Raw genomic sequence first — 15,574 nt, 5'->3', positions numbered from 1 at the left:
AATTTATGTTTATTTGATTAATTACCTTTTTAATGTTACCTTTTTATTTATTATCATTGATGACATAACTTTAACTTTAATAACCATTTGATATTTGATACCATCGGAGTATATATATACTCCGTTGTATCAAGGAAGTATATTTTGGTGGTATCAAGGAAGAAAAACTCACTTAAGTGAAAACATTACTAAGTTATTCCTTGATACCATCAGAGTATATAGTATATATATACTCTGATGGTATCAAGGAATAACTTAGTAATGTTTTCACTTAAGTGAGTTTTTCTTCCTTGATACCACCAAAATATACTTCCTTGATACAACGGAGTATATATATACTCCGATGGTATCAAATATCAAATGGTTATTAAAGTTAAAGTTATGTCATCAATGATAATAAATAAAAAGGTAACATTAAAAAGGTAATTAATCAAATAAAATATATTATTTAAGTAAAGTTTTCAAAATCAAATAGCATTAGTTTCTTTTTTTTGAAAAAATAGTAATATCGCCATGAAATCCATTGCAGCGATGGGAGTTGCTACTAAAGGTAGAATGTTTTGTGGCGATTGAAGTAGTCACTAACAATAGTCAGCACCTTTTTTAGTGGCGATTTATTATTGTCGTCACAAATAACATTTAGTTATGAAAGTACTTGCAACAACTGTAATGTCACCACTGAAAATCTTTAGGCGACTTTCTTGCTATTTGTAGTGACATTTGTTGCCACTAAAATTCCAGTTTCTTGTAGTGATATCTTGTGTTGGTAAAACACCTCCTTCTTCTTGCTAGATGTGTTCTTGATTGTCAGCACAACCTCTCCTGCCTCACTATGTTATTCAATGTGTTGTGAATTACCAACACGAATTGTTGGTGGGATAGTTGAGATCCCTCCACACTTAATCAGATGCCTCGGTTATAAGAATCGGGTTACCAGAATAAATAAAAGATGCACATACTTCCTCATGTTTAACATGATACAACATAGAACGAGTGCGATAATATATTAATAGTATAAGAAATTCAAAGATAAAATTTCTTTGGACTTAGTGACACAAAGTCATTTTCAGGAGCAAATAGAATGTGAATACCAGACACTAAAACTGGGTAGAAAACAAAAAAATAATTAATAATTATGACCCTAAAATAAAAATAAGAATAAAAACAAATAATCCACGTTAGCCATGAGGAAGCCCCTGCATCTTCCATGTGAATAAAACTAATACTCGTAAAACTATAAATAGAAGTTGTTAGTTTCCATTTAGTCCAACAATTATGACTAAGCTTACAATCTTTCTTTTTCTTTCTATTTGGTTTTCATCATCCTATTCATGGTCCAACAAAACTCATGATGACTTTCTTGAATGCCTTTCTCACAAAATTATGAACTCAAACTCATCACAAGTCATCCACACTCCTAAAAACTCATCATATTCCACCCTTTTGAACTCCTTTTCAGATAACCTAAGGATAACCTCCGACTTCAAACCATCAATTATTTTTACTCCTACCAACGAATCTCAAATCCAGGTAGCTATACATTGCTCCAAGTTACATGACCTACAAATCAGAATTCGAAGCGGTGGACATGACCATGAGGGACTGTCATACATTTCAGAGACCCCTTTTTTCATAATTGATCTTAGAAACCTAAGATCAATAGCCATTGATACCAACAAAAAGACTGCTTGGATTCAAGCTGGCGCCACCATAGGGGAACTTTACTATAGAATCGCAGAAAAAAGTAAAAAATTGACCTTTCCTGCTGGAGTTTGCCCCAATGTTGGTGTTGGTGGACACTTTAGTGGTGGAGGCTATGGTATGTTGGCACGGAAATTTGGTACTGCTGCTGATAACATCATTGATGCAAAATTAATCGATGCTAATGGACAAATCAAGGATCGAGAATCAATGGGTGAGGATCACTTTTGGGCTATTAGAGGAGGTGGAGGGACTAGTTTTGGTCTCATTATCTCATGGAAAGTGAAATTACATGATATTCCAGAAAAGGTAACCGTATTCAACGTGACACGAACGTTGGAACAAAATGCAACTCAACTAATTTACAAATGGCAACATATAGCGGACAAAGTTGATGACAATCTCCTCCTGAGGCTCTTCCTGAAGAGCAATGTTCAATCTCCATTCAAGCCTGGACAAAGGAGTATCCAAGCCATATTCTCTACAATGTTTGTTGGAGGAGTAGATGAACTCCTCCACGAGATGCAAAAGAGCTTCCCGGAACTAGAATTAATGAAAGAAGATTGCACTGAGATGAGTTGGATTGAATCTATAATATTCTTCTATGGCGGTTTCCCTAATGGCACATCACCTGATGCGTTACTAAATTGGAATACCACAAGTAATCTACATATATATTTTAAAGGGAAATCAGACTATGTCCAACACCCAATTTCTATAAAGGGTCTTGAAGGTATATGGAAACTTTACAACCAATTGGGCGAAAACACAGGTGTTGAATTACAGGTTAGTCCCTATGGAGGAAAGTTGAGTGACATTTCAGAATCTGAAACACCTTTCCCTCATAGAGCTGGAAATATATTCATGATCGAGTATGCGGTTTATTGGATAAAAATGGAAGATTCTAAGAGAAGCATAGATTGGAGTCAAAAGATCTACACATACTTGGGTAAGTATGTGTCAAAATCTCCTAGAGCTGCTTATTTCAACTATAGAGATCTCGATTTAGGAATGAACAACAAAGGAAACACAAGCTATGAACAAGCAAAAATTTGGGGGGAGAAATATTTCAAGAACAACTTTGATAGATTGGTGAAAGTGAAGACAAAAATTGATCCAACAAATTTCTTTAGGAATGAACAAAGTATTCCTCCTCTATTATCTTAAGCTTAATTAACTTGTTTATTGGTGTTTGTGATTATTGTTCTTGAGTGTGTTCAACTTCCTTTGATTATTGATTCGCGCTTAGCTTCTTGGCTTTGCCTATCAGTTTGTGTGACTATATATTACCTTGAGAAATTAATGGAGAAAATCATGAGCTTACTTGCCATTACTTATCGTATATATATGTAGTAGCAAATTAAGATATCAACTATTGCTCCATTTTTAAAACTTTTTTTTGTACTAAACGATGTAATATATCATACCTTGATATGCATCGATATGAGGAAGTGGCAGAGTGTTACTACTACTAGAGCGGGATATATAATACGTATTATAAAATTTACTAGAGCTAGTTGACTTTTTTTGCCTAGCAAATAAAGTTCCTATTTTGTCTGCTTCTAGTCTCCCAGTTGCACAAACAATGGAGGATCTGCCCATAACAAAAATGAGTTAGCCTTTGATACTCCATTTTAATGTTTGAAACATATTTTTCTTCAATTAACACTAAGCCATAACTTTGGACTTCGTGACACAAAGTCATTTTCAGGAGCAAAAATAGAAGAATCAATAACAATTTTATTTTCAAAATTCAACTAAACCACAAAATAAGTAGTACTCAAGAATGTAGCTTTTGTATTCTTGAATTAGTGATCTCATCATTTGATTAATGTCACTCAATTTTTATAAAGTATTTTCAAGTGTTTGCCTTTTCAAAGAAAAAAAACACTATTTATAAGATAAAAGTTTTAAAAGAATTTTTTTTTCCAGTAAGTAGAAGTTATTAATAGGTTCATAAATATTACAAATAAACAAGTAACTTTCAAGAACCTAAAACGCAAAACTAAATGAAGAATGAATTCTTGAAAATTCACATTAGTTTATTTTGGAAATTAATAATTTTTCTCGGAACCGTTTCAAAATTAATTGAAATAATAATTCTTACAATCACTTAGTTTTCAAAAAAAAAAAATAGCATGAGTTTTTTGACACCTTACGACCATTATCCTACATGTTGGGGTTGCATTTGGATTTGGGAGATCCGGTGGTTTCGATTGTTGTTTGGCTCGCGTCGGAGTTACTTTCAAACCCCCTTCGTCTAATAAATACATGATTAAAATTATTATTATTTGTATAAAGAGTAGATATCAAATTCTCCTAGCTAATTCATATGTTAATTACTTCTTTAGATCTTGAACCCTTTAGTAAAAATCCTGGCTCCACTACTGCCCATCAAAGGGCACTCAAGTTGCAGACAGTATTAGAGTTTTCTTTTCTACACTTTTTTTCTTACACTTATTATCCGCATCAAATTCATATTATCCCTTCAAATACTTGTAAAGTATGCAAATCTGGGGAAAGAAACTATTTATCACTTCTTTAACATCAATGATCCCTATTGTTTCCTCAAGCAACTCTTCACTAAGAGTGCTCACACTCACTACAATACTATGCATACTTCAATTATAATTTTTTCCATTCTATGTCATCTTTGGGAATCTCAAAATGATCGCATCTTTTAGCACAAATATTCCCAACCCAATACTGCAGTAATTCAGAACTTTGCACTAGAATAATATCATATAGGGCTTAACAACAAAAACTGATTGTGCTTTAAACCCTTATATCCATACTCAAGGAATTGGTGGAGTCTTTTCATGATTTTGCAGGAAACTTGATAATTGGTTTTGCAGGAGAAGTGAATCCAGATATACCTTTGCAAGAAAAGCATTGGCACTGCTCCGCAACCTACAACGTGCAATAGCTCATTATTTGACATCACTACAAATCAATATAGATGTTAAAGAGGTTCTTCAACATATCCAAAACACATCTAACTCTCATAAGTCAATTTTTTATGATTGCAAGCACCTCCTCAACCACCTGAAAGATCCATCATTTGCACATGTGTACATGGAGCAAAATGCAGTCGCTGAAAAAATGGCACATTTTGGTTCTTCAATGAATGGTGGCAGCATAAGGATATTTAACCAACCTCCTATTTTTGTTATGGATCTCCTAGAAGCAGGTCAAAGAGGGGTTACAAAATCAAGAATTATAGCTCATGCTCCATCCAACACAAACAAGAATGTTATCGTGATTAGTTCACAATTTTTTTTGTACTAAAAGTTTTTGTAATGTCAGTAATATAGGTACTATGCTAATCATCCTTCTAGTTCAAAATATAGAATAGATACTAGTACTCACTCTTTGTATCCCACTCATGGGAATCTAGCTTCATGTACACTTTCTCTGATATATATATATATATATATATATATATCTTATTAATTAAACTATGAAATTTTTAAACTAGGAAGCTTTTAAAAGTTGAAACTACTTTAGCATTCAACTTTTTGGGCTCTTTTATTGAGTTGGCCAAATCTTCTTCCTTTTGAGCTTGAATTTGGACACTTCTTTAGTGATAAACATATTCTTGATTTTCCATTGAAGTCTGTCATCTCAAGTGCAAGTAGGCCGACATGATTACTATCACTTGGGTTTGAGCTTCTGAAATAGAAAAAAAAATGTTGGGAGCTAGTGCCACCATCATAAGTGGATGACAAGAGGGAATTGCTCGGATGGTAAGCACCTTTCACTTTCAACCCGAATGTTGCGAGTTCGAGTCACTAAGGGAGAAAAACGGGTGGGAGCTAAAAAAAACCATCATAAGTGGGTCATGCAACTATGAAATTTGGATTTAATCTAATATCAATGCGGTTACACCCCATAAATGGAACCCGCAGGTGCATGATCCGAATTTCTGAAGATCCATGGAAAAATCGTCCTAAGTTAGTTGTCATATGTCGAAGAAATCCCCTTTTCATCAAGGATATGTATATATTATCAATAATATTTTCTACTAGCTTACCAAACAACAACTAAAAAAAAGAAGTAAATAGCTACTAATTAATTATGTTTTTCAGAAAACATTTTTCAGTTATCTCATTTAGTGGGACAGGTTTTCATAGTCTTGCAACATATGACAAACAACAGAGGCAATGAATGATTGTATTTTGCACCTAATCTATTTGGTGTCAACAAAATATGAACTTTCGTTGTTTTTTTTTATTATCCCGTTTTATTTTATGAGAATTAATTTGATTAATTTTTAAAATTAAATTAAATTAGATTAATTTAATATTTTAAATTTGAATGTTCGAAAATTATAAGAAAAATACTTTAACTTTCCAGAAGTTAATAGATGAAACTATCATGCACTATTTTTTCTGGATATATCATGCCTCCATTTAATACATAAAAGCCTTATTTTTTTAAACCAGTAATATAATGGCTTCGCAATAAACTGCATAAATTACTACTAATCAAATTAAGATAATAGAGGAGGAATACTTTGTTCATTCCTAAAGAAATTTGTTGGATCAATTTTTGTCTTAACTTTCACCAATCTATCAAAGTTGTTCTTGAAATATTTCACTCCCCAAACTCTTGCTTGATCATAGCTTGTGTTTCTTTTATTGTTCACTCCTAAATCAAGATCTCTATAGTTGAAATAAGCAGCTCTCGGAGATTTTGACACATACTTAGCCATGTATCGATAAAGTTTTCGATTCCAAGCTATGTTTCTTTTAGAATTTTCAATATTCCCCCAATTCACACCATAATGTATCATAAATATATTTCCGGCTCTATGAGGGAAAGGAGTTTCAGATTCTGATTTCTCACTCAACTTTCCTCCCCAAGGACTAAATTCTAACATGGCGTTCGAGTTTTTGATTGATGATAATTGGTTGAGTAGTTTCCATATACCTTCAAGACCATTTATAGAAATTGGGTGTTGGACGTAGTCTGATTTCCCTTTGAAGAATCCTACATTATAAGTTGAGCTATTCCAATGTAGTAGCACATCAGGTGATGTGCCCCTAGGGAGACTGTTAAAGAAGAGTATCGATTCGATCCAACTCATTTCAATGCAATCTTTCTTCACTAACCCTAGTTCCGGGAACCTATCTTGCATTTCATGGAGGAGATCATCGACTCCTCCAATGAACATTGTAAAGAAGAAGGCGTGGACAGTCTTTTTCCCATGGCTGAGTTGAGATTCAGTATTCCACAAGAAGATCCTGAGGAGGAGATTGTCATCAACTTTGTCCGCGATATGTTGCCATTTGTAAATTAGTTGAGTTGCATTTTGTTCCAACGTTCGTGTGACTTTGAATACGGTTACCTTTTCTGGAATATCAAGTAATTTCACTTTCCATGAGATAATGAGACCAAAACTAGTCCCTCCACCTCCTCTAATAGCCCAAAAGTGATCCTCACCCATTGATTCTCGATCTTGAATTTGTCCGCTAGCATCGATTAATTTTGCATCAATGATGTTATCAGCAGCAGTACCAAATTTTCGTGACATCATGCTATAGCCTCCACCACTTAAGTGTCCACCAACACCAACACTAGGGCAAACCCCAGCAATAAAGGCCAGTTTTTTACTTTTTTGAGCGATTCTATAGTAAACTTCCCCTAGGGTCGCCCCAGCTTGAATCCAAGCAGTCCTTTTCTCGGTATCAATGGATATTGATCTTAGGTTTCTAAGATCAATTACGACAAAGGGGTTCTCAGAAATGTATGAAAGTCCCTCATAGTCATGTCCACCGCTTCGAATTCTGATTTGTAGGTCATGTACCTTGGAGCAATGTATAGCTGCCTGGATTTGTGATGCATTCGTAGGTGTGAAAATAATTGATGGTTTGAAGTCAGAGGTTATCCTTGGGTTTTGTGAAAAAAAGGAGTTATAAATGCTTGAATATGATGAGTTCTTAGGAGTGTGGATGACTTGTGATAATAAGGTTGAGTTTATAATTTTGTGAGAAAGACATTCAACAAAGTTATCATGAGTTTTGTTAGCCCATGATGATGAAATTAGGCAAATTGAGAGAAAGAGAAAGATTGTTAAGTACTTGCTCATAATTGATTATTTTATTCGTTGTTGAAAAGTTTGATGATGAAGAGAATGAAAATTAACAACTTGTATTTATAGGGAGAAATTAAAGAAGCTTAGTTTATAAATTAATTCTAAAAGATTTTCTTTAATTTGTTGTCACAATCAAATTAAAAGATGCACATGCTTCCTCATGTTTAACATGGATTATTCGTTTTATATTTTGTGATACAACTTAGAATGAGTATGATAATAGTATAAGAAATTCAAAGATAAAATTTCTTTGGACTTAGTGACACAAAGTAATTTTCAAGAGCAAATAGAATGTGAATATCAGACACTAAAACTGGGTAGAAAACAAAAAAAATAATACACCCTCTATCCCATGTGACTTACTTTTATTTTTAGTCAGTTCCAAAAATAATAACACATTTCTATATTAAGTAACAATTTAACTATAACATATTTATTTTACCCTTAATGAAATGATTTACACACACACAAATTTCTATCATTCATTTTGGACCACAAGATTTAAAAGTCTTTCTTTCTTTCTATAACTCTGTGTCGAGTCAAACTACCTCACATAAAATGGGGCAGAAGGAGTAATAATTATGACCCTAAAATAGAATGTGAATACCAGACACTAAAACTGGGTAGAAAACAAAAAAATAATTAATAATTATGACCCTAAAAGAAAAAATAAAGAATAAAAACAAAATAAATCCACGTTAGCCATGAGGAAGCCCCTGCATCTTCCATGTGAATAAAACTAATATTCGTGTATTTTCTCCCTAGCTAAAACTATAAATACAAGTTGTTAGTTTCCATTTAGTCCACAATTATGACTACGTTAACAATCTTTGTTTTTCTCTCAATTTGGTTTTCATCATCATATTCATGGTCCAACAAAACTCATATTGATGACTTTCTTCAATGCCTTTCTCACAAAATTATAAACTCAAACTCATCACAAATCATCCACACTCCTGAAAACTACATCATATTCCACCCTTTTTAACTCCTTTTTTTCAGATAATCAAAGGATAACCTCCGACGTCAAACCATCAATTATTTTCACTCCTACCAAAGAATCTCAAATCAAGGCAGCTATACGTTGCTCCAAGATACATGGCCTACAAATTAGAATTCGAAGTGGTGGACATGACCATGAGGGACTTTCATACACTTCAGAGACCCCTTTTTTCATAATTGATCTTAGGAACCTAAGATCAATATCCATTGATACCCAAAAAAAGACTGCTTGGGCTCAAGCTGGCGCCACCATAGGGGAACTTTACTATAGAATCGCCCAAAAAAGCAAAAAATTAGCCTTTCCTGCTGGGGTTTGCCCCAATGTTGGTGTTGGTGGACACTTTAGTGGTGGAGGCTATGGGTATGTTGGCACGGAAATTCGGTACTGCTGCTGATAACATCATTGATGCAAAATTAATTGATGCTAATGGACAAATCCTGGATCGAGAATCAATGGGTGAGGATCACTTTTGGGCTATTAGAGGAGGTGGAGGGACTAGTTTTGGTATCATTACCTCATGGAAAGTGAAATTACATGATATTCCAGAAAAGGTAACTGTATTCAACGTGACACGAACGTTGGAACAAAATGCAACTCAACTAGTCTACAAATGGCAGCATATCGCAGACAAAGTTGATGACAATCTCCTCCTGAGGCTCTTCCTGAGGAGCAATATTTCTTCTCCATTCAAGCGTGGACAAAGGAGTATCAATGCCATATTCTTTACAATGTTTGTTGGAGGAGTAGATGAACTCCTCCACGAAATGAAAAAGAGCTTCCCGGAACTAGGACTAATGAAAGAAGATTGCATTGAGATGAGTTGGATTGAATCTATAATCTTCTTCTATATCGGTTTCCCTAAGGGCACATCACCTGATGTGTTACTAAATTGGAATACCACAACTAAAAAATATTTGTATTTTAAAGGGAAATCAGACTATGTCCAACACCCAATTTCTATAAAGGGTCTTGAAGGTATATGGAAACTATACAACAAATTGGGCGAAAATGCAGGCGTTGAATTACAATTTAGTCCCTATGGAGGAAAGTTGAGTGAGATATCAGAATCTGAAACACCTTTCCCTCATAGAGCTGGAAATATATTCATGATCGAGTATGCGGCTTTTTGGATGAAAATGGAAAATTCTAAGAGAAGCTTAGATTGGAGTCGAAAACTTTATAGATACATGGCTAAGTATGTGTCAAAATCTCCTAGAGCAGCTTATTTCAACTATAGAGATCTTGATATAGGAGTGAACAATATTAATGGAAACACAAGCTATGAACAAGCAAGAATTTGGGGAGTGAAATATTTCAAGAACAACTTTGATAGATTGGTGAAAATCAAGACAAAAATTGATCCAACAAATATCTTTAGGAATGAACAAAGTATTCCTTCTCTATTATCTTAAGCTTAACTTGTTCTTGAGTGTGTGTGACTATTAATTGTCGCTTAGCTTTTTGGCTTTGCCTATCAGTTTGAATGACTATATATTATCTTGAGAAAACTAAATGACTTTTGTTCACTTTACTCCTAAGGATTAGTCCTTATGATATTTTAATATATCATGTCACTGCAATAAAAATATTTTTTAGCGGCAATAAATATACCCATTAACAAAGAGTGTTAAAGTCTATATCGGCATTAGTTAACTGTCATTGGATCCAATATCACTATAGGTTTTAGGGACATTCACAAAGAATGCTAATTGCCGCTAAAAATACATATTTAATGGCAATTAAGCTATTGACATTAATTAATTGCTGCTAATGATTATTTATGGTGTAGTGTGTTAAAAGTATGATAGGGTTGATAGGGTCTTGTCCCTGCATGTAGTTTCCAGTTATGTTAGAGGGACTTCATAGAAAGTTAGTAATATGTATTTCAGTTCTTGACTTCCGTATCATTTTATGAATTTTAGTACTATGATATAGGGAAAAATTAATTAACTTTATCAAAAAGATAATAATCTATTAACAGTGCAAAGGACTTCTGTTCATTGTGACACTAAAACATTAATGAATCTGACGGAGTGTTGTAAATCTGGGGGTTGATCAGAGATCATTGAAAATTCAGTCATACTCTTAGTAAATTTATCGATTTTATTATTGAATTGTTAATTGAGTTCTGCTTACTTGAAACAAAACAAGATTGATTATTGTTACCATTTCTGGAAAGGGCATTTTTTCATTATATTTTTTTATTAATATAAACATTTGTGGTTAATTGTAATTATTGATTGAGCTAGTGAATCACTCTCTACTATATTATATTACAGAGATCACAAGTGACGTCGATATATAAGGCTTTCTCTAGCTAGAGTGCACGAGTTGACAAATTCTTGGTTAGCAGAAATTGCTTTGCGCGGGCAAGAAATTATTTATTTGATATCATCCTTTTCTTTTAAACTCTTGCTTCATTAGTCATTTCTCTAAAAAATATTGTTTCGTTAAAAATATGTTTAAAATTAATGATCTTATAATTATAACTATTGGTTTTTTTTCGTAGACAATAATTGCACTATTCAACTATGAAATTTAGGTTGTAGCCATTTGAATATATATCTTTTGTGACAAAATTTCATTGTGGCTAAATTGTAGGTTAAATAGAGACAATAATACAATTGTCTCTAATTGTTTGAACTATTAGTGACAAAAACAATTGTCACAATAGAATACAATTTTTTGTGGCTAAGGTATACAATATAATTAACTACAAATTATAGTTTGTCTCTAATGTATAAATATTTTTTTGAGAATGAGTTTTTTGTATTCAAAATTTAACTAATTTTAGGACAAAAAATGATTTGTCGCAAATGTATCAATATAATTTTTGCGATAATTTTTTTTTGTATCCAAAATTTAAATAATTTTAGGATAAAAAATGATTCCTCACTAATGTATCAATATATTTTTTGCGACAAAAAATTTTCGTATTCAAAATTTAACTAATTTTAGGACAAAAATGATTTGTCACTAATGTCTCAATATATTTTTTGTGACAAAAAAATTTCGTATCCAAAATTTAACTGAATTTAAGACCAAAAAATGTGCTTTATCACTAAATGGGAACATCATTAGTGACAAAATAATGTGTTAGTGATAACTCTAAATTCGTGATTAATAGTACTCAATATATGGTGTCAAACCATTTTTTGGTGGGAAACTTTAGTGCACAAAACTTTGTTACAAATCTTCACGTTTCGTCACTAAAGTATGTGTCTCATATATTTAGGCACGAAATATAATTTTTGTCACTAAAAGTGAACAATTAATGGCGAATATCGTAGCTAATAATTTTGTAGCTATATATCACATTTGTTGTAATGGTTTGTTCTTCTAAGAACACCAAGAACACATGAAGAATAGAAACAACTCCCAAATTTTCAACATCTTCAATTCTTTACGAAATCATCTCAAATTTCGACTACATTATTAATTTTTTTAGTAAACTAAAATTCTAAAATCATTTGTAGAGTTTAAAAAAATCATCCTTATTAAAAAATATTTCAAAAAAATGAAAATCAGTTCCAAAATTTCAAAAATTTGCTTTAGTTCATGATTTTGAAGTTGTTTTTTGACATTAGATCTTTGTTACCTAGTGTTTTTCGAGTGTATGTTCAAAATTTCAAATGATTTGAAGTTATGGAGAAAAATCTACAATTAAAGAATGTTGAAGTTTTGAAACTTTGAAGAAATTTCAAGTGGATCTTATTGAGTTAGGTTGAATCCGCGATCAAAAAATATTGAGTTTTGGTATCTAGCTCGGAAGGAAACTACTCTTGAAATTTGAGGTGATTTCGTGAAGAATCAAAGAAGTTTGAAATTTGGGAATTGTTAATGTTGTTTATGTGTTCTTGGTGTTCTTAAGGAAGAAAAAGCAAAAAAAGTACATTGATCCAAAAATTTCAATTGAAAAGTGTTAGACCTTGTTTGGGGTGTAAAAAGTGGTTTGCAAAACCAGAGTTAAAAAATGGCATGGATGAGCCTTTTCTTTAACAACAATGGCATAGATGAGCCAAACTTTTAATGGATGGTATAAATGAGTCTTTTCTGAAAATTAGATGGCATATTTGAGACTTTTCCCAATTAATAATACCGAATAACTTGTTTCCAACCAAACAATCCATTTTTTAAATAATATGCCATACCCATGGCAAACGTGGATTATTTGTTTTTATTTTTATTTTAGGGTCATAACACGAATATTATTATTTATATCATTGATAAGGTAAAACTAATTAGACAAGATATTTTTCCTTTGATAGAGTTGCATAGTCAAATAGATAGAATATCTACTACAACGGATATTAACACTTAAACTATGTCGCTCTTAATAAATAAATTTGTGTAGAAAACTAAACATTTCCACTTCATTTTTTTTCTACGTAGTATTCGGTATCCATATTGGAGTCTGACTAAATTTAAATTTGCATTGGGAAGTCCCACATTCGGGGGTAAAGCACTCTCTAACAAAGACGATTTCGTACCTAAAGAAACTCAATGTTAAACTAGACCTTAATAAGAAATTTTAATTTTCTATAATATATGAACATTGATGGGGTTTTGTATCAAACTTCCTATATGTATATTGTCTCAAAAATATGATTGACCAAATCCACTTTGACTTTTAGATGATAAATATGGATAATAGATGCTATCAGATGGACAATAAGATGATAAATCTCAACAAATATTGTACATATCTCCACAGGTATAAAATGAGAAGGTATAATAATATTGAAGACTTGTATTTTTTCAAGACGTTGAGTAAATTACAAAGTCTACTCTCCTACAATGAATTAAAACGTCTAAATTCTTATAATTGTGACGAGTAAAGATTTCAAAAGGTTGTTTAAGTATGTAAAATTATTAAACAAAATTATTGAATTTAGTTTTGTATCAATAAGACACTTATTAAGTTATGACCGTCTTCTTACAAAATATGTCACGCTCCAAATCTACATTTTGGACAGAATCAACACCCGATTTGATTGTTGACCCGAGTATCTTAGTCAATTTATTCCTACTCAGACCAAAGCGGAAATAGCGGAGGTTATTGTCATTCTTGCTTCTCCTCTTCTTCTTCTATCTAAGGACAAGGCGGAACTTTTTCTCTTCGTAGGGGTAGGAAAAAGAAAGAGTTACAAAATATATAAAATGAAATAACTAATACCTACATAATTCTAATTAACCAGTTACCAAACGACCGACGAGTATTGCGTTAGTTTTTATTAACTCATACTGATGTACAAGTCCGCGAATTCTAACATGAAGAACATTTAATATATATAGAAAATTTATTACTTGGAAAAAATTCATAAATCAAACAATACATATCTTACACAATCTTTGAATGCTACATCTAATTTTTAGTACTATATAATATATAAATTAACTACCATATATTATAACCTATAGATAATAGAGGAGGAATACTTTGTTCATTCCTAAAGAAATTTGTTGGATCAAACTTAGTCTTCACTTGTACTAATCTATCAAAGTTGTTCTTGAAGTATTTCTCCCCCCAAATTTTTGCTTGTTCATAGCTTGTGTTTCCATTAATATTGTTGAATCCTAAATCAAGATCTCTATAGTTGAAATAAGCAGCTCTAGGAGATTTTGATACATACTTAGCCATGTATCCATAAAGTTTTCGACTCCAAGCTATATTTCTTTGAGAATCTTCAATTTTTCCCTAATACACCGCATACTCGATCATGAATATATTTCTAGCTCTATGAGGGAAAGGAATTTCAGATTCTGAGATGTCACTCAACTTTCCTCCATAGGGACTAAACTGTAATTCAGCCCCCGAGTTTTCGACTGCTAATTGGTTGAGTAGTTTTCCACATACCTTCAAGACCATTTATAGAAATTGGTTGTTGGACATAATCTGATTTCCCTTTGAAGTATCCTCTTTGATTAGTTGTGGTATTCCAATTTAGCAACACACCAAGTGATGTGCCCCTAGGGAAACCGGCAAAGAAGAGTATCGATTCGATCCAACTCATCTCAATGCAATCTTCCTTCACTAACCCTAGTTCCGGGAACCTATCTTCCATTTCGTGGAGGAGGTCATCAACTCCTCCAACGAACATTGTCGTGAAAGAGGCGTAGATAGCCCTTTGCCCACCCCCGAATGGAAATTCACTATTTCTCAAGAAGATCCTGAGGAGGAGATTGTCATCAACTTTGTCTGCGATATGTTGCCATTTGTAAACAAGTTGAGTTGCATTTTGTTCTAACGCTCGTGGCACATTGAACGCGGTCACCTTTTCAGGAATATCGAGTAATTTCACCTTCCATGATATAATAAGACCAAAGCTAGTCCCTCCACCTCCTCTAATAGCCCAAAAGAGATCCTCACCCATTGATTCTCGATCCTGAATTTGTCCATTAGCATCGATTAATTTTGCATCAATGATGTTATCGGCAGCAGTACCAAATTTTCGTGACATCATGCTATAGCCTCCACCACTAAAGTGTCCACCAACACCAACAGTAGGGCAAGCCCCAGCAACAAAGGCCAATTTATTACTTTTTTCTGCGATTCTATAGTAAACTTCCCCTAGGGTCGCGCCAGCTTGAATCCAAGCAGTCTTGTTTTCAGTGTCAATGGAGATTAATCTTATGTTTCTAAGATCAATTAGGACAAAGGGGGTCTCGGAAATATATGAAAGTCCCTCATAGTCATGTCCAGTGGCGGACCCAGGATTTTCACGAAGTGGGTTCAAGATATAAAAATATACCTAATATTATTTGTAATTTTT

General features: G+C 32.9%; 2 protein-coding genes and 2 pseudogenes across 2 annotated transcripts; 2 read left to right on the top strand and 2 right to left on the bottom strand.

The window, feature by feature from the left end:
- Positions 1-1,275: 1,275 nt before the first annotated feature.
- LOC102594246 (tetrahydrocannabinolic acid synthase-like) lies at positions 1,276-2,871 on the top strand. The gene has a single exon (XM_006353015.2). It carries the CDS (start codon positions 1,276-1,278, stop codon positions 2,866-2,868), a length of 1,593 nt encoding a protein of 530 aa, XP_006353077.2. The 3' UTR covers positions 2,869-2,871.
- Positions 2,872-6,193: 3,322 nt separating this feature from the next.
- On the bottom strand, positions 6,194-7,792 carry LOC102593914 (tetrahydrocannabinolic acid synthase-like). Its single transcript, XM_006353014.1, has one exon. The coding sequence runs from the start codon at positions 7,790-7,792 to the stop codon at positions 6,194-6,196; it is 1,599 nt and encodes a 532-aa protein (XP_006353076.1).
- A 710-nt stretch (positions 7,793-8,502) lies between these two features.
- Positions 8,503-10,213, top strand: LOC102593592 (tetrahydrocannabinolic acid synthase-like; annotated as a pseudogene).
- Positions 10,214-14,168: 3,955 nt separating this feature from the next.
- Positions 14,169-15,574, bottom strand: part of LOC102593265 (cannabidiolic acid synthase-like) — a 3,951-nt pseudogene continuing 2,545 nt past the window's right edge.

This window comes from Solanum tuberosum, unplaced genomic scaffold (assembly GCF_000226075.1).
Source record: "Solanum tuberosum cultivar DM 1-3 516 R44 unplaced genomic scaffold, SolTub_3.0 scf00141, whole genome shotgun sequence".
Classification (NCBI taxonomy): Eukaryota; Viridiplantae; Streptophyta; class Magnoliopsida; order Solanales; family Solanaceae; genus Solanum; species Solanum tuberosum.
This window is presented reverse-complemented; position numbering and strand designations above follow the sequence as displayed.

Excerpts from the sequence above, each read along its gene's own strand:
- LOC102594246 (XM_006353015.2), top strand. The coding sequence starts at position 1,276 with ATGACTAAGCTTACAATCTTTCTTTTTCTTTCTATTTGGTTTTCATCA.
- LOC102593914 (XM_006353014.1), bottom strand. The coding sequence starts at position 7,792 with ATGAGCAAGTACTTAACAATCTTTCTCTTTCTCTCAATTTGCCTAATT.